Raw genomic sequence first — 20,217 nt, forward strand, 5'->3', positions numbered from 1 at the left:
CTGGAAAATTTAAATTTACCTAGGACCTAGGACCTATGAGGGGATAAATTATTTTTCTAACCCTCAAGACATTTTACATCATGATTTTTACATCTCAAGGGGGAAAACCCATTTGAACAAGACCCTCACAGACTACCTAGTTCTGCGACACAAATATAATCTAGCAGATCAGGCAATTTGTAATAAAATAACCTAACCAAATAGTTAGGATTATTTCCAAACCACTTTTACATAGACTCGATCTAGTACACTAGGACTCCCCTAACATTCTGGTGACAAAATTCATTCCGGCTTTGGGGTAAGGCTAAAGGAAAACTCTGCCGATCATGGATTGATGAGACAAAAAACCTTCCAGAATGTAGATCGTCATCAAAAAATTAGATTTACCTAGGCAATTACATACACCACACGGATCTGCTGAGAATATTTACATTATACACATGCAAACTAGGTTTACATTATAAGATGATCCTCAGGCTGACGATGATAGCTGGATGGCAGGAACACATCGATCAAGCGCTATCCCTTTTGCAGAAAAGGGGGTGTACTGCTATGGGTCGTTGACACGTAGTGGTCAACAAGATATATCTTTCTAAAGATTTTAGACCTGAATTTGTGGCATGATTTGGATGATTAAATGCATTTTGACGTGTGGAATATTTTCGCTACTCTTGGAGCTTCTATTTTGCAAATGTGATGGATGGCTATACTCTCTTGTCATGTAAGTGCTCTTTTCATGCAAATTTTTTGATAATTTATGTCTAATGTACAGAACGCTATGCTTTGATTGTTACCAAAAAATAAATGTGAATTTGTGAAACACTTCTAATCTTGGCTCATTGCATATGTTATTCATCTCGGCAAGAAGAACGAAATTTCCTAGAGGTAGGTTGTGCACTTTTTACGTTGAAACTCCATCAAATCTTGCATATCGAAGTATAAAAGTCTAAAGTTGTCATGTAGTTGCATCCATTAGTAGTGAAGTTGCTTAAATGCATTTTGATGTGAGGAATATTTTCGCTATCTCTCTTGGAGCTTCTATTTTGCAAATGTGATGGATGGATATACTCTCTTGTCATGTAAGTGCTCTTTTCATGTGAATTTCTTGATAATAAATGTCTAATGTACGGAACGCTATGCTTTGATTGTTACCAAAAAATAAACGTGAATTTGTGAAACACTTGTAATCTTGGCTCATTGCATATGTTATTCATCTTGGCAAGAAGAACGAATTTTCCTAGGGGTAGGTTGTGCACCTTTTACCTTGAAACTCCATCAAATCTTGCATATCGAAGTATAAAAGTCTAAAGTTGTCGTGTAGTTGCATCCATTAGTAGTGAAGTTGCTTCTTTAGGCCTCCTTGAAGAGCAAAGTTCCCAAATCTTAATCATTTTGACTCCAATCTTCCCAATAGCCAGGCACTGGTCCTAAATCCTTGGTGATCACATTAACTTAACGAAATATCATTCTTTCACCTCTTTTCTTCCTCTTTTCTTCATCCCCTAAGGATAAGGAGATTTTCTAGGGCTTGGTGTGAAATTTTAGGAAGGAGGAATTTTAGGATTCCATCCGAACAAGTTTCTTCATTTATGTATCCTCTAGGCATCCTCCAGTTTTGAACGAATTTCGACGGTGGAATTTCAAATAAGTTGATGCCCTGGCTATCACACCAAGAGGGAATCCTTGAAGTTGCCTTGACTTGGGGATTTCTTGAAGGTTTGCACTTTATAGTTCATCATTCAAAACATTTTCTCTTAGTTATAGGTGATCATTGGATGGGCCTTTACCACAGTATATCTCTCGACCCTTGGTCTCTTATAGTATTTCTCTCAAGAGGTTTCTTGTGGAAAGTCACCCAAGATTCTCCCAAAACTCACACTTTAATTGAATCTTTCTATTGAATGAGCCATCCTTGCCTCACTTTGAACCCTAGTACAAACACATCAATCACAAGTGAGGGATTTTGGAAGTTATGATCTTCGGCACTCATCATTTTTTTGAATATTCCTAAGCCCAAGGTCACCCTTCCGTCGATCCTTTCTTGGAGAGCCCTTCTTTTGCTTCTAAAACAAGCAACCTATTATCTAAGCCTCCTTTGAATGGGCTTTAGGAATCACATTGTGCATCGTTATTGACCTCATCATTCTACTAATTTCCACCACACTGAGACTCCTCCCATCGGTGAAAGTCCATAAAGAGCAAGGTACATCGACTGAGGTGACAATGGGTCCTTGACCTATTGTTGCCACTTGATCTAGTAGTGGTCCCTTTGGAACCCCTCCTAAGACCCATGCTAAGTTGAGCAGTAATAGGACCAGCATGCCCCAACCGGCGAAGTATTGTACATGTGGTTTGGCAGTTGATCCAATGCCCAAATGAGATTTGTCTCACCCTTTTAGACATGGGACGGCTAGCACCATTCTCCAAGCCCTCAACTATGGAGAATATTCAGTTTATTCTATCACCAGCATAGTTTTAAAACTCCGACTCCGACTCGGCTGAGGATCGACTCCGACTCCGACTCCGAAACGGTAATGACTCGACCGGCTCGATTTCAATGACTCGGTCGTTGTAAAAAATACATTAAATATTTATTCTTTTTATAAAAAAACATAATTTTAAAGATTTTAAACATAATTTTAAAGATTTTCATTCATGTTTCCAAACACACAGCATTATAATATAGATGGAAGACAACATATGATCAAAGTAGGCTCATGAACCAATCCATTATATCAAAATGGTACCCAATGGCAATACATAGTCAACTGTCATACATGATCAAAGACTCCAAACAAAAAACACATAACCAAGGAGGTTAGAAATGGCCTCTACAACAAAAGTAAACTGTGACCAGACTCCAGTACTAGTACTACAACTACTGGCTAGTAGCTACTGCCAGAGGAGCCAAGATCATGTCGATCAGTCTCTGGATCATCATCAGAGTCAGACAGGGGGCCCCATGGCTCCTCATCATCATCATCATCTCCAGCTGCAGGTGTAGAAGTGGTACCACTAGCAGGCTGTGCAACTGCAGCAGATGCAAGCTGAGATAGAGTAGATATGCGGTTGCGCTTCTGTCGTGGCTGAGCAGAGGAAGCACCTACAACTGGAGTCCTTGCTAGCTGTGAGACTGAGGCTGGTGGATTGGGATCTACATTCAACTGAACAACATGTTAGAGTTCAACTGATGTCTCGATATCTAAATCTAAATCAAGATCCTCATCAGGATCAAACTCTGCGGGACGACTCTCCACTACCCAATCTGATGTTGGATCAATGTCTTCCAACACAATGGGATCTGAATCAGGTCTTTTGTTTAGCAAATGGTTTCGTCTTAGCCGGAGGTTGTATTGGACATAAACTAGATCATTTAACCGTTTTTGATCCAAACGGTTTCTCTTCTTTGTGTTACTTGGGAGCAGGAGCGATAACGGGAGCAGGAGCGACATTTTCAGAAGCTCCTGGTTTGGAAGCGAATCCCAGAGGAGTTCAACAACCAATGTCACTAACATCAAGGTACATAGAGGGATTGGTGCTCTTGATTAAATACGAGTTCCATACCCTAATACATGACAAAATTCAATGGAAACATTGCAATCCTCCAATCCTAAAATCTTGAAAAACTGATAGGTCTGCTGGATTTTGAATGAAATCTAAAATTCTACTTTCTCCATATGAAATCCAATGAGGTCGAAACCAATCTCAAACATCCTGAGTCATTTCATGGTAATGTTAAAAATTTAAGTAAAAGGATGAAAATGAAGATTAAGGAGAATGTCACTTTTACTTTAAGAATTTAACATTACCATGAAATTTGAATAGCATATCAATAGTAGAGAGCATTTGAGTGTGTTAAATAAGGTTTGGGAGGGGGAAATGGACCCCAAATAACATTTAGCTAATTCATAAAACACCTTGAAGTCCAAACCAATCAACAAACCCCTTAAAATTTCATTAAAATAATGTTAAATCGTTGTTTTAGTGGGTTACGGGCCATTGTTTGTGACTCGGCCGAGTCAGTACGGGAAACGGCTGAGTTGGCCGAGTCAGCCATGACTCAATGACTCGGCCGAGTCATTGAATGACTCGGCCAACCGAGCCGTTTTTTGTACCAAGTCACTCCGGAGAGCAGGGAACGGACCAACTCGGCTGTTTCCGTTTCGAAACGGCCGTTTTTTAAAACTATGATCACCAGGGAACGCATGAGACCCATTTTGTGCCCCAAACACAAAATTCAGGACCACTTGATGATTTGCGTGGATATGTATGGGCCAACCCCTAGTAGATGATTTATGGAGCCCTCTTGACTCACATTTGCACAAAGAGAGCTCAACGCATGCCTCCAGAGGCCCATGCAATGATGACGTTAGCATTTCGACCCTCCTATGGGTTTAGCTTTATGATTTTTCATTTGCTATGTGGTCGGATTGTAACCACAATTAGTTTTTGTTGATTTTTCCTTGGCACTTCACAATCACGTTTATTCTAGAACACGATCACAAATTGTTATGAACATAAATTATGTAAAAATAGATAATAAATAATAATCATAATAATATATAATTAAATAATAATTAGTTAAACAAAGAGGCATGTCTCTACAGACATGACTCTTCGTGAAAGGGTACTTACATGGCTATATATACAGGACCCTCATTCTCATTTGTATCATCCTACATCAATTCTTTATACAATATACAATTTACAATTATTGTCCTACGATGGATGTATTTGTCTTCGAAGTATTTTAAATATGTATGTTGCGTATACGACCTTTGGTCATTACACAAACACACCAAAATGTCACAACACGAACACTTTTCACATCGAAAAATATACAGCAGTGAATCAAGGTAGTACACAAGATCATTTTTCAACCCAAAACTTGTAATATTACAAAGTTTGATACAACATAGGGCTCCTGTAAGGAACGTGGCCCTTATAATTAATCCCGATGCAAGAACAACTAGGGCTTGATGTCAAAAACTTATGACTATCAAATTGCCCATGAACAAAGTACACTTGACTTACCTACTGAAAGAGATCTTGACTCAACCCTTTCACTCCAAGTACCTTGAACACTTGGCAAGTCCTTTGCCACCTCTTTTGTTGCTCACAAGTACTTTTGTAACTTCAAAATGCTTCCATCTCCAGCGAACCAATCTGCCTCTATCAACCTTCTAGTTGCTCCTAGAATGACTGAACATAGCCTCCAAACTGCCCCCTAGCAACTTTCTTGCTCCTCCAAGATAGGCTACTCTTAGGGTCTTCAAATGCTACCTTCACAAAGTCACTTTGCTAACTCAAAGATGATATGTCCACAAGCTCTTCAATTTGCCCTTATACTGTCTCTTCATTGCTCTAAAGATGAAAAGACTTAGGGCTTCAATGACTGCCCTATTAACAGTGACAAGCATGCTTTGTATTCACTGTACTTAGGGCTTGTATACTTATTGTCCAAACCTCCACGTAGGACAGACCTTATACCATTGTTATCACCTTGCAATCATCAACATAAAAAACAAGTCAACATACCCTGTACTGAAGTTTGCTCCACCTTCACAAGTACTCGATCCTATGACAATAGACTAAAATTTTTCGGTCCTCCTTAAGGACCCTGTAACAGCCACGGGTCTGCCCTAATCTTAGCCCCAAAGACTCTCGTTCACTTTCTCATACCTTAGCTTTAGGCTCCTCCATTCTTTGTTGTGTCTCCAAGGACCCTCGACCCTGTATCACAGCTCCAACACAAGTCGTATGACCCTCGTCTACAACTCCTATAAGGGACTAGTTGATTCTTTAAGACACAGAAAGTACTCGGCCTTATCTCAAAGTATTATGCCCATACGTATGCCCAGAACCAAAGATGATATGTCCACAAGCTCTTCAATCTGCCCTTATATTGTCTCTTCGTTGCTCTAAAGATGAAAAGACTTGGGGCTTCAATCACTGCCCTCTTAACAGTGACAAGCATGCTTTTTATTCACTGTACTTAGGGCTTGTATACTTATTGTCCAAACCTCCACGTAGGACACACCTTATACCATTGTTATCACCTTGCAATCATCAACATAAAAAACAAGTCAACATACCATTTACTGAACTCTGCTCCACCCTCACAAGTACTCAGTGTTGTGACAATAGACTGAAAATTTTCGGCCCTCTTTAAGGCACCTGTAACAACCACGGGTCTGCCCTAATCTCGGCCCCAAAGACTCTTGTTCGCCTTCACATACCTTAGCTTTAGGCTCCTCCATTCTTCGTTGTGTCTCCAAGAACCCTCGACACTGAATCACAACTCCAACATAGGTCGTATGACCTTCATCTACAACTCCTACAAGGGACTAGTTGCTTCTTTAAGACACAGAACGGACTCGGCCTTATCTCAAAGTATCCTGCCCATACGTATGCCCAGAACCATAGAAAGAAACTTGGTCAACACATCCCCAATTCGGCCTAGATTAGACATAGAAAAAGAGACACAAGAACTCGTCCTTCTTCACTCTCTAACTTGGTTCCTTTGGATCTGTTGTACCTCGGACTTGTCTTTTCTTTAGATTGATTACTCATGGTTGGATAGTTCGAATAACTCAATCTTGCCTTCTCTTTGTAGTGTTCTATGGTGGTCTCACATTCCACCAAGGATCACACCACATCATTAAAGCCGACCCAAGCAACCATGCTTAAACACCATTAAATCATAAGACAAAAATTGCTTTTATTCATCTTTTTCCACATCATCGAAGCCTTAGGTGCCCCTTAGCCCTTCAAGGGTGCCCCACATGCTCTCAATGAATAAAATATAATTTTCTCCTCTTGGTCTTGCACCCACAACTTTGGGTACAAAACCCACTGCTTGGGTACACTGCCTACAAACCACTTTTGTGGGTCAACTCCTCACAAACCCAGTAACCCAATGTGGGAGTACCATCCAAGCTACAAAAATCAACAATTTTGCTCTCCATTTGACAACTACATTGGCTTCTAGACTAAAATTAGAGTTGATAGATCACGTATAAATAGATGAGAGTTCATTTAAGTTTCTCATCATCATCACGCTTAGATTGGATCTCTTGAGAAGAACTCACACATGTTTCTTTAACTATTGGAGAATCTTTTGGAATGCATTTTGACATTTGGAGCTAATTCACATTTCTTCTTTGGAGCTATTTCTTGGATCTTAGATGGATATATTGCATGTCATCTTGCAAGTGCTTAATGTTGATGGAATTTTTCTCTCGAATTTGTTTAGTGTATGGAATTGTTGCTTCTAGAATGTGCTAATTGTGCCCTAATTATTGATAATTTATTTTTGAAAGCTTTCTAGTTGAGTATTGCATATGTTATTCAATGTATGGCACGTAATGAATGTTCCTAGTGGAGAAAACTCTCGCACTCTCCATGAAATTCCATTATCTTTGAAGTGGGTAAATGCTTAAACAAGGTACCTAGGGCATCATTTTTAAGCCTCCTTTGAGACGATTTAGCTCATCTTGAACATCCTAAGACTCCATATGCCCAAAGGACAAGGCACTTATCCAAAACCTTGGCGGTCATCTCTACTTTTCATCCATAATTTTTCCTCTTAAAATTTGTTCCCTTTAAGGCTAGGGAAAAAAATCAAGGGCTTGCATCAAAATTTTAGGGATGAGACCTTTTGGGAATTGAAGAGCCTAAACATCAAGCTTAGGGTCTAGGCTACCTATGCTCCAAGTTTGGTGGGCATCCACTCAAGTTTCATCCATAAAATCTCTTGCCCTAGGTGTTGCTCCAAGAGGGAAACCCTAGTTTCTTCTCCCTCAACTTGGAGACTTCTTTGAAGGTTGTATGAGCTTAGTACTTGTTGAAGTATATCTGAAGAATCTTTTTCTCTCAGGCCTTGACCTTGTGAATACCTATTACCATCAAAAAACCTCAAAAACCTAGATCTTGTCCCTTCTTTTATAGGGTTTTTGTTAGAGAGCGATTTGCTTCTTGGAAGCCTTGAACCTTTTGAGCCTCTCTTTCGAATGAGCTCTAGCTTTATCACTTTGTGCCCTATACCTAGCATATCTATTCTAAGTGATCTCCTTCCTACCAAGACTCCTCCCATCAGTGAAAATTTGTAAGGAGCAAGGGATCTTGGTTGTGGAGATTGTGGGCCATTGTCCCATTGTTAACACTTAGTCGACCTTTGTCTTGTAGGGTTTCCTTCTCCAATGGCTACTAGAATTTGTGGTAACATGAGGGTCATCAACTACCCCTATTAGGTGCTCCCAAATGACAATGAAAGAAAAGACGTCATGGGGAGGAATAGTTCCTAGGCTAACCCTTCAATTGACAAGTGTAGTGATAAGTGTTATGCTTAAAGGTGAACTTCATGAGAGGTGTCATAGTCTTGTACATAGGTTATGCAAGACCATCATCCATGAATGCCTCTGTAGAGGGAGATCTTTGTGCCTGAGTCAACCTTTCCTCAATCTTTGTTTTTCCACCCCTTAATTAGCCTTTGCTTTGATTAGTTTGTTTAGCAAGCTTCATTGATATCATTTTAATCCCCATTTAGTATGGGCAGTTTATTGCTCAAGGGGTTGGGATGTTCCTTTAAGTCCATTTTACCTTGATAGGCTTGATATGTATGGGACTAGGGGTGATGGCTTCATATGAGGGGGTAGAAACCAAGCTATCCCGGCTTTTAACTTCATATTCATCCCTTGCCTTTAGTTTGCATTTTGACATTTGGCATTTTTTTATTCTTTCTTGCAACAGCATCAACATCTTGGCCTTTCCAAGCCTCTTCTTGTCATAAGATGAGCCAAACAGGAAACCAATACAAGCAACTAACAACTACCAACCAAAAGAAGGGATAATGGAGGAGTGAGTGGAAAGTGTTGTATGGAAGAACATGGGCACGTTATCTCTATCAAAAGCTCCTATTTGTGCCCCAATTGGACATTGAAAGAAAAAGTTAAAACCCCATGGGGGTCTCACTACACTAGAAGGAATGGATGACCACCAAGGTGAAATAAGGCAACAAGTATAACTTCCAAACATCATGATCCATTATATGACTTCTGCCCATGATCCTTACTTAAATGCCTAAGATATTAACTGTAAGCACTTAATATGAAACAATGTTAATGTACCTAATGATTGTTGAACCACCTTCCTCAGACAAGTATGCTGATCAAGTGAATGAGCTGACAAATACTCAGTAAGGGGCATCTGTGGAGCTGCTGTCTGAGAAGCATGTAAGGCTGCTGGCTGGAAAACTGCATCATGGGAGAAATATTTTCTCCTTCGGTTTCCCATGTATGTAGATGGGTACCAGGCTGCTCTACCACTAAGCCACATACCCATTTGATGATGAACAAACCCTGTTTGGAGTGTGGATTGATATTCAAAGTTCAAACAGCCTCGAAGGACTGACATTCATGATCTCTGATTGGCCATGCACACATGTTTCACTAACAAACTATTTGTTTGGATACATTATCTAGCACATAAACTCATACCAAGACAATAAATGGCAGTGCCTGTCCTTTCAAGCAATAACAGGTATAATGCCCATAGAAAAGCTTCCATGCATGAAAACATAACTAAGCACCTTTGCAGTACAATATATATGCAAAGCTTCACAAGCAGTTAACATCTGTGTCATGGCCATCCTATGCAGTCCACTGCAGAACTCAAAAATCTACAACCAACTGCTTTACAGAGTTGGAAATTCATCCCATGAACAACCCAATTCTTGCCCATTGATTTGTCTTTGACAGTCCAGCTTGCAAGTAGACATACCACCTTCCTTCCATAACAAGGGATAGAATTATTTGCTTTAATATTTCCACTTTACACACAGCTTAGTCATAAGCCTGCTTATGGAGATGTCTCTAAGCTAAACCATTGGCACAGGCAACACTTGACATCCTATTGCTTTCTCAGGCAGTGTCAATATTGCCCATGGCATAGATAATAAATTTGGTCCTAAGGATTTCTATCTCATTAAGGCAGCTCCAAAAATCCAGCAAAAAGAGAGTCGTGTAATTAACCCTGCAAGGATTTACACATGGTTCTGAACAAAAATGCAGCACAGATTCTCTGGAAATGTCTTCCCTGGTTATATGGCTATCTCTGAAAGGCTGAAGTCAACCAGAGATGTAAGAAAAGAAACAAGCGCTAAAGACTGCAGGTAATCAAAGATAATAAATAAGAAAACTTTTCATATGTCTCCTCCAACACTCCTCTCAGCCTTATATTTTAAAAATGAAAAAAAAAGAACCTATAAAGAGCATTTACAGCAAAGATGCTTACCAAATTCACATAAACTAGAAAGCTCTCCAAGTTTTCGATCTTTAGGTCAATGTCTATGGCAATAAACATACTCTTGCTACATTTGTGGCAGACTGTCCACCTGCTATAAAATTTAGTTTGCCCTTTAACTAGGCACTCAGTAATTAGGCTTGCACCAAATTTACATAAATAATTCTACCATTATATTCAGCCTTGGTTACCAATAAACCATTGTTTACCTTAAAAAAAAAAGGGTTTTATTTACTTCAATTAACCATTAATCAAACACTTTTAGATCTTAAAAATTATTTGAATTTTAAATCCTCAGCTAGCTCTCTTGTGAATATAGAATAATGCCAATCAGATTCTACTTCATGTGTAACCACAAAACCCTCCAAAGTCCAAACACACAATTCTGAATGCACAACTGCTCACATAAAACAGCAGAGACCTCTGAACTTGACTTTTGTTTCATTCCTGAGACCAGCAAATTCATCCAGAAACTTCACAAATTGACATGGATGGTTACATTGAAAAAATTGTGCATACTAATAATCACCACTGACATGAGGATTTCAACGCCATATCAATCGATGTCCCACAGCAGCTAAGAAGAGCAGAGAAAACTTCAAGATAGCCTTAACTAAGACAAGAAATCGAAGGGCCACTTAGTCATAAAAGCAATTCAGGCACATCCACTGCCTGGTCATTAAAGAGATGTTCTTAATTTTCAATATCCTTTTCAAGATGAGATCCAAAGACAACGCAGCAAACTGACACTATATTTGTAGCTCTCATCAATCCCAAAAAGGGGTTAGCAATTAGAACATTTCTGCTTCCAAGAGATAGTAAGAAATATCACCAACCAACTAATATGGACAGTAAAGCATTCGGTTGTAATTTTATTTTATTATCTTCATAAATTTGATCCCTTCACTATAGTATACAATGTACATAGCATTTCCATTCTAATGGGCATTTCTAATAAAATCCCTCAATGTTGTAAAAAATGTGTTATATGTTCTAAACATCAGAATAGAGCTTGAACCTGCGACGCTGGAGTTGAATTTCAGTCTCTCCCGAACCACTAATAAATCCTCTTCCTCCACTAGATCTCCTGCAAAAAAAAATTCAAACTGCTTAAAAAGCTTTCCCAGTAGATCAACAATCCTGTAAAATATTGAACTATACAAAACATTCTCCAACCAGGTTAGAAAAAAAGACTGAAAATTTCTTTGTAAAAAGGTAAGTAACCCAGAAAGATTGCAGATTCATTTAACCCTATAGTTGTTTATGAGGACATCCCAAATTAATTAAACAAATCATAATGAAATGCAAACTATATTTTAAAAATAAAAAATGAATGACCAAATATCAATCAATCAGATACCTCAAGGTGTTGTATATTGCATCTCTGAGCTACAGCACAAAATTCCAATGGTTGTAAACAAATATCTAACAAATCATAATGAAATGCAAACTATTTTTTAAAAATAAAAACTGAATGACCAAAGATCAATCAATCAGATACCTCAAGGTGTTGTATATTGCATCTCTGAGCTACAGCACAAAATTCCAATGGTTGTAAACAAATATCTAGTATGGCCATGAGATAGAATGTGCCACAGAAAGCCCAGTGGGTTAGCTCAACCAGCTGTTACCAAATTTGTCGGGTAATTAACTAGTTTCATGCCAGTAGATGCCCAGTTTGAATTCCCCTAGGTTAGGCATACTAGTCTACGCCAACAGGTTTACTAAGGATGCCATCAACGAATGTAGGGAAGCATCCCTTAGGTTTCCCAACAAGGTTTTCTCTGGAAAAAATAATGAGTCACAGAATGAAAACATAATCAAACTATTAACCATATCAACTTCCCTTGTTTATCAATATAGTCTTTCAAAATCTGTCTAAAAATGTTGCCTAGACAAATGTTTACAGCCATCGAAATATTCTGGGAAACCTTGAGTGGCCATCAAGTAGCTCCCAAAGACAAAATTGTATCTCTCCTATGTAGTATCATCGACAACCAAACTCCTCTTCGAAAAAACAAAAGGAAATTTGTAACAAGACATCAAATACTACATATCATGGTGATCCTGTGCTATTTATAACATTTAATGGCCCATGTTAAAGAGAAATGTCCATGTGTATCAAAAGGTACGTGCTTTGCTTCTATCCAATGGTAGAAAATTGAAATATATGGCTAGAAGAAGAATCGATAGGAAGTGTACATGTCATTTGTATAACACCCAATAGATCTTCCCTGTGAGAAAAGAGAAGAAAACAGTAGTAAATAGAGACAAAACTATTTCATGCTCATAACTGAGGAGAGAGAATGACATGTTTTCTCCTCAGTACAAGCAATACTATCTGCTTGTCATTTCATCTATGCAGGGCATTTCAAGATAATGTGTTCTCTGGTGTCAATATGCAAGACCTAAAGCAAAAGTATGTTGATCTCTGTGAATACTTTGATACAGAGCTTATGTGAACAAGCTCAAATTTGTCCAAGAGTAAAATATAGATGATCCAGGAGCATTTACAAGGAATGTGCAGAAGAGAGTGTCAGAGTTGAGCACAGATCTAAATGCAGATGAAAGCAGTGTTTTTAAAACCGGACCGGTCCACCTAATGAACCGGTTTACCGACCGGAACCGGTCTAACCGGGACTGGTTTGGTCTAAACGAACCGGTTTTTAAAAAATACATTAAATAATTAATTTTTAATGAAACAAAACTATTTTTAAGATGTAAAACCATGATTCCAAGCCAATAGAGACAAAATATGCAAAGTTTGCTCATTTATATACCATGCAAAGGTGAATATATCAAAATGGCACCGAGTGCAATACATATCATCGACAAAATAGCAAAATACATAAGAAATGAGGCTCTAAATGGCCTATAAAGTCCAAAAACAATGCTGCAAGCTATGAGGCCATTGGCCTACTACAAGTCTATAGTGTACACATGATCAATCATCAAGTCCATCACCACTACTAGACACAGGATCATCATCAGGAGCTACATAGACATCATCTGGTTCAGAGTCTGAGGATGCCTCTGCCTCATCTGCAACATCAGTATCAATGCCACCAATGACAATAGAAGTGGACCTAATGGAAGCACGAGTTTTTCGACCTGCACGACTAGTGCCTTCCATTGGTTCCTTGCCTTTCCTTGATGCCGCTACTGATCCTGGTTCTGATGCCGCCACATAATCTGCCTCATCCTCCGCTAAAGCCATGTCGATATCAAAATCAGCCTCAAACACAGGATCTTCAGTCTCCTCCACCCATTCTGATGTTGGATCAATATCGTCCAACACAATGGGATCTAGATCAGGTGATTTGCTCATCATTTGGTTCCTCCTCAGTCGAAGGTTGTATTGCACAAAAACAAGATCATTTAACCGTTTTTGTTCCAAACGGTTTCTCTTCTTCGTGTGTATGCGCTCAAAAACAGACCAATTGCGCTCACAACCTGAAGCACTGCAAGTTTGACTGAGGACTCTAATTGCAAACCTTTGCAATTGAGGACACTGGCCACCAAATGACTCCCACCAATGTGCTGCAAAGAAAAAGACAATAATTAGTAACTTAGTTTATAATTTGAATTGTAAAGAACGTAAACAATTTTAACTTGAAATGAAAAACAAAATGGAAATTGGAATTGCTTACCTGGTTGGTCCACATCTCTTGCCATCTTTGCCAAGTTTTTGCCAAAAGTACCACTTGCTTGATTGAAAATAGTAAGTTGTCTATGTATTTCCAACTGGTCTACATGGTTAGGGACCATGCGCTCCAAGCAATCAATCAATCCAGCTCTGACCTCCCCATCATGCTGATCTCCTAGCCGATTTTTATAGTGATACCTTGGGTTCAAAAAATTCCCGGCTGCATGTATAGGACGATGGAGTTGATTGTTCCATCTGTTATCAATGATCTCCCATATACGGCCATATTTAGCTAACCTGTCATTGTAAGCTGCCCGTATCTGCTCCTTTGCCTGATCCATAGCTTCATAAATGTAGCCCATGGCCAATCTTTCCCCATCCACCAACCTTAGCACCTTAACAAGGGGCTCGGTAATTTTCACAAGCTCTATAGACCTTTTCCAAAAATAAGTGTCTAACACTTTCTTTTTGGTGTCTTTTCCATCTGGTCTACGAGCCCACCGAGATTCAGACCATTCTTCAGAGGAAAACATTTTCTGCAAGTTTCTATGTTGACCATTGAGACATTGCAACGTGAGGAAGTGAGTTGCAAATCTCGTAATTGCAGGCCTAACAAGCTCTTTGCCTCCAGTGTGTTTCCTCATTAGGCTCAATACCCATGAGTGCTTGTAAATGTATTTTGTAATGCACTTGGCATGCTCTACAGTGTTTTTTACCCACTCCACCTTGCCTATATCCTCAAGCATGAGGTCTATGCAATGTGCAGCACATGGAGTCCAAAATATGGTCTTATATTTGGCCTCAAGCATCTTTCCAGCAAGAACATAGTTTGAGGCATTATCAGTGATGACCTGCACAACATGATGCTCCCCAACTTCCTGAATAATGTTATCCAAAAGCTCAAATAGAAGGCTTGCATCCTTTACCCTATCAGATGCATCAACTGATTTCAAAAACATGGTTCCTTGAGGGCAAGAAACAAGGAAATTAATGATAGTGCAGTTCTTTCCATCGGTCCATCCATCTGACATAATGGAACAACCTGTTTTGAGCCATGACTCTTTAAACTCAACCAAATACTCATCAATGGAAGATATCTCTTTTTGCAAAAGAGCTCCCCTCAAGTCATGCATACTAGGGCCTTTGAAGCCCTTTCCTGCAGCTATAACAGAGTCCCACATAGCTTGGTAATAAGGTGAGCGAGCAGCATTAAATGGGATATCTGAATCATACCACCATCTAGCAATGTATTGGTGAGAAGTTTCTTTGCATTGTTTTTTCCAATGCTGATCCAAAGTGGGTTGAGAACTTGGCTGGGAGGAAGTGGGATTAGATTTAGAAGAGGCAATGTTGGCAGAAGATGAGAAATAACTTTGGATGTTTGGTCTCTTTGTTCCTTTTGATGGTTGGCCAACTCCAACAGAAGGATGAACATAGTGAAAGGGGTCATTGGTGGAAGGGATAGAAGTGGAGTCTTGAATCTCATAATCATCATACCCACTCTCTTTCATAAGATTCATGGCTTCCATTAATTCCCTCTTCCTTGCAATTTCATCTTGGATGGCCTTCTCCCTAGCCTTATCCTCATAAAATTTTTCAAGCTTGGCAATGTATTCTGCCCTAATAGGACCTAACAGTTCTTTTGGTGCATCACATGGCTTTACTTGGCCTCTTACCCCAGCCAAGTGTTGTTTCAACCTAAGAATACCCCCACCTCCAATAGATTTATGGCATAATTTGCATATCATTTTTCCCTCAATTACATCACAATGAACCCATGCACTGTCCTTTCCTTTTGGAGCCATGTTTGCTTGAAATAATAACAATTTGCAAAGAAATCTGCCATTTAAAAAAAAAATTGCAGCTAAGGAACATGGAAAACCAATGATAAATGTAGGAAAAAAAATGCACATGCAAGCTACAAAATTTGATAGCATAGAGCTAGAGAGTTCATAGCATAGATGATAGATCATTGAAGTGAGAAGTTTATAGCACATAAAAAAAATAATTCATGGACAGCAGACTCAAATGAGGAATTATCAAGTGCAAATCCTTACCTGGAAATGCAAAGTAGCTCCCTTAGCCTCCTCTTGAAGATGGCAACTCCACTGACAGCTACACACTATCTCCAAAATAGCTCCAACTCTCCAAGATGACTACTTCAGCAAAAACTCCACACTCTCCAAGCTCACAAACAAACTCACAAACACTCACAATTACAAACACTCCAAATCAGTTGTGTGAGACAAATGAGAGTGAGAGGGGTCTCTTATAGCAAGTGTGAGGGTGTTTTTGGAGGGAAAATACCTTTCCCTCACCCCCAAAACCCCTAAACCACCCCTAGTTCCAAAAACCGCTGCGCTTTTTGCTTTAACCGGCGGGCTGTCCATAAACCGGCCGGTTTAGGACGGAACCGGCCGGTTTGCTATAAACCAGCCGGTTCCGCCCTAAACTGGCCGGTTTTTACCGGTTAGGGCCTTTTTTTGGGCAAGCATGGGTGTTAACCGGGTTAGATAGGCCGGTTCAGACCGGCCAGGCCTCCAACCAGCCGGTTAGACCGGTTACCGGTTTTCTGGGCCGGTTTTTAAAACTATGGATGAAAGGATGACAAATTTGAAACTTGAGCCAGCTTAATAGTGCAGAAGCAAAGTCTGCAAGGAAGTGTGGAGAGGAATTACAGTGTTCGCAGAAGTGAAGAAAAAGTGCACTGTTGAAAGTCGAAACAGCTGGCAAGATGGAACTTTCAGCTAGAGCTATGGTGTCCTCTGGAGGTGACAGATGTATTGTGTGTTGTAGGGCTAACCAATAATTTACTGAGTCTTGGCCAAGGAGGAGAAGGGGTATGTGGTCTATTTCCAGGATGGACAAGTACTTGTCAGGCCAAGAGAATCTAGCCTTGACTCGGTATGATTGATTGGAAGCAGACAGGATAACTTGTACATGCTGAAGGCTCACACTGTACGAGCACTAGCTCATGAAAGTGACAACCTGTGCAAATTCTAGCATAGGAGGATGGGTCTCTTGCATCACAGAGCTTTACCAATACTGAGGGAAATTGTCACTGGTCTTACAGAATTCAATACAGAGCAGCAAGGGATGTGCAACGGATGAGCACTTGGCAAATATTGCAAGGCTGCTTTTCTAAGCAACGAGATCAGGTCCAAGGGGATCTTGGAACTGGTACATACAGATGTGTGTGGTCCTATGTCAGTGGCAGGGATGAGATCTTCAATTGATTTCAAGAGTTTAAGGCTCACATCAAGAATCAGAGAGGGAAGAAGATTAGAGTTCCGAGGTCAGAAAATGGGGATGAGTATACCTCCAACAACTTCAAGAATTTCTGCAAGGAGGCAGGAATTAAGAGGGCGCTGATGGTACCTTACAACCCACAACAAAATGTTGATTTGGGGTAGCATCAGATGTGCTCTAGCCATGAAAATTGGTGGAGAGACTAAAGCACATGAGATCTCCAAGACCCAGAAATGGTTTGGGCAGATTCTAACCAGTTTGGGAGATATTAAAATAATTAATATTTTTAATGGAGTTCCTAAGTCTAAACTTAGGAAAAATAAAATATTAATAAGTATTAATATAAAACTGGGTTAGAAGGTTCCAAAAGTCATGGATCAAGCCAAATCTAATCTTATCCGTTGATTAGAGATTTAATCTCAGCCGTTGAAGGACCAACAGGAAAAGTATAAGAAGAGGCTTGAGGGTCAGTTGGAGAACACACTAAGGGAGACCAGTCAATTCGATTTTTGGAGCGGGGTTAGCTGAGAAATTTGAACTAGTGGTCCGTAGAGCAGCAGGAGGCAGCGAGTACGGAACAGAGGGTCGAGAACAGCACCAGGAAAACAACGCAGAGGTTGGAGAGGCAAGCGCAAAGCCTCTCAGGCAGATGCAAAGGCTGTAGACTGCGCAATAATTGGAGAGCCTGCGTGGGTGATGCATAGAGGCCCAGTGCTGACGCAGAGAGGCAGGGATTGACGCAGAGAGTCTGGGAGCTACGCAGAGGTCAACCAGACTGACACTAAGACTAGGGGAAGTGTTGAAGAATTTTTCTCTCTATTGGGTATGTCAGTTTCGCACCCAGTTGTACTGAAGAATTGTTGAATAATAAAATCCTCCCTTGCTGCACCTATTTTCCCACATTAGGTTTTTTCGGGGACTGATTGTCCAAAATATTTGTGCTGATGTGTTAATTCTTGTGCACGTGTTTGTTTCTATATTATGATGTGATATCTGCAGCAGGATTTATTTTAATGTTCCCTGAAGGATTTTCATAAATAACTTATCGGGAAATAAGTAGGTAAAATAAATCAGTTGTTGCAGTAATAAAATTTTCACATGGTATCAGAGCAAGTAATCAGAGACAGGAAGGGAAAATCAATTATGGGTCGAGACCATGATGCAGAGGCATCTACGTCAGGAGACTCGCACAGACTTTCAAAAATTGCACAAGAGAAAGTGATTTCGATTTCTCTATGTTGACTTCCAGGCTAGAAGAAGAAATGGCTTGTGTCACTAGTTCTGCATCATCAGAGGTTTCGTATATAGACAGTGGGGCCTCTTGGCATATGACGGGAATCCGAGAATGTTTCTCAGATTATCGGGAGGAGAAGATGAACTTTCAGATCACCATGGGGAACAAGGCAAAATGTACTCTAGTAGGGAGGGGTACCATAGTTTTTCAAACAGAAATGGGACAGTGGTTCCGTGCTACCAATGTGCTGCATGTACCAGGATTGGGGATGAGCTTACTTTCCATGTCGCAACTTCAAGGCAAAGGCTATGACGTTTTCTTCATCAAGGAGACAGTATATGTCAAACACTCGAGCTGGAAAAAGAAAGTGCAGATCGGAATCAAAAGTAATAGGTTGTACAGACTACAACTAGAATCACCAATGGCACTAATAGGCAGCCATGGAGACAAGGATTTGAACGAACTATGGCACAGAAGAATGGGACATTTGCACCATGGGGCTCTGAGAATTCTCAGGAGCACTGTAACAGGAGTTCCGGATCTTAGTGAGAAACGAGATGATGTATGCAGAGGATGTGCTCTAGGAAAGTATGCCAGTGCGGAACGAGATGATGTATGCAGAGGATGTGCTCTAGGAAAGTATGCCAAGGCAACATTTCCTAGAAGTAAAAACGGCGCCAAGAGTGTATTAGGATTGATACACTCAGATATCTGTGGACCCATGTCCACTAAAGCTCTTAGTGGTGTCGAGTACTTTCTTACCTTCATTGATGACCACTCAAGGAAAACTTGGATTTATTTTCTGAAAACCAAGGACGAGGTTTTCTGTCGATTCAAAGAGTTCAAGGCTCTGGTGGAGAATCTGACTGAGAAGAAAATAAAAGTTTTGCGCTCAGATAATGGTGGAGAGTATGATGATAAGGACTTCACTGATTTTTGTGCTAAGGAGGGCATCAGAAGAGAGTGGACAGCTCCGTACAATCCGGAGCAGAATGGAGTAGCAAAAAGAAAGAACAAGACTATTGTAGAAGTAGCTAGGGCCATGATGTATGATCAGGATATGCCAAAATTCCTGTGGGCAGAAGCATGCAACACAGCAGTCTATGTTCATAATAGAACTCTTCATCGGGCATTGGGCAAGATTACTCCAAAGAAAGTCTTCACAGGGAAGACACCTGAAGTCAATCATTTCAAGATATTTGGGAGCTTAGCATATTGCCGCATACCCGAGGAAAAGAGGAAGAAGTTGGATCAAACTGCAGAGAAAGGATATCTAGTGGGATTTAGCGAGAATGCTAAGGCATACAGAATCGATCTTCCAGGGAGCAAGAAGGTAGTAGTTCAACAAGATGTGAAGTTCATGGAAGACAGGGCTTTCAAAAAATCTCAAGAAATGCCTTCTGAGGAGCAGTCAAAAGAGGAATTGTTGGTCAAACCTCTTCAACCAACGGAAGAAAAGAATTCTTCCTCGGTTCATGAAGAATCACAAGATCAGGAGGAGCTAACAGAAGCACCTGCTGGCAGACGAAGAACGAGCAGGGAACTTCGTCATATTCTGTGTGATGTAGAGGACTTCATTGGTGCGCCAAGGAACAATAAGAGGGAGTGAAAATAGCTAGATAGATATCACACATTAGTAGCTCAGGATGGGGAGCCTGCCAGTTTTCAGGAGGCAGCTCAATATCAGGTTTGGCTGGATGCGATTGTAGAGGAGTACAACTCCATAATGGTGAACGATGTCTAGGAGGTAGTGCCAAGGCCTCAAGACAGATCAGTGATAGGTTTG

At 40.2% G+C, this 20,217-nt stretch overlaps 1 protein-coding gene across 2 annotated transcripts in view; it reads right to left on the minus strand.

Moving 5' to 3' along the window:
* LOC149224963 (GTP-binding protein, HflX) overlaps positions 1 to 20,217 on the minus strand; it is a 311,472-nt gene that overhangs the window by 194,411 nt on the left and 96,844 nt on the right. For both annotated transcript variants that reach the window (XM_089386362.1, XM_089386363.1), the window contains exon 6: positions 11,321 to 11,389. In XM_089386362.1, the coding sequence (XP_089242488.1) occupies positions 11,321 to 11,389 (69 nt within the window). The remainder of the gene's footprint in view (positions 1 to 11,320; positions 11,390 to 20,217) is intronic.

Source organism: Pinus tabuliformis, chromosome Q (genome assembly GCF_031772625.1).
Source record: "Pinus tabuliformis cultivar Carrire ecotype Pingquan chromosome Q, CPIR1, whole genome shotgun sequence".
Taxonomy (NCBI): domain Eukaryota; kingdom Viridiplantae; phylum Streptophyta; class Pinopsida; order Pinales; family Pinaceae; genus Pinus; species Pinus tabuliformis.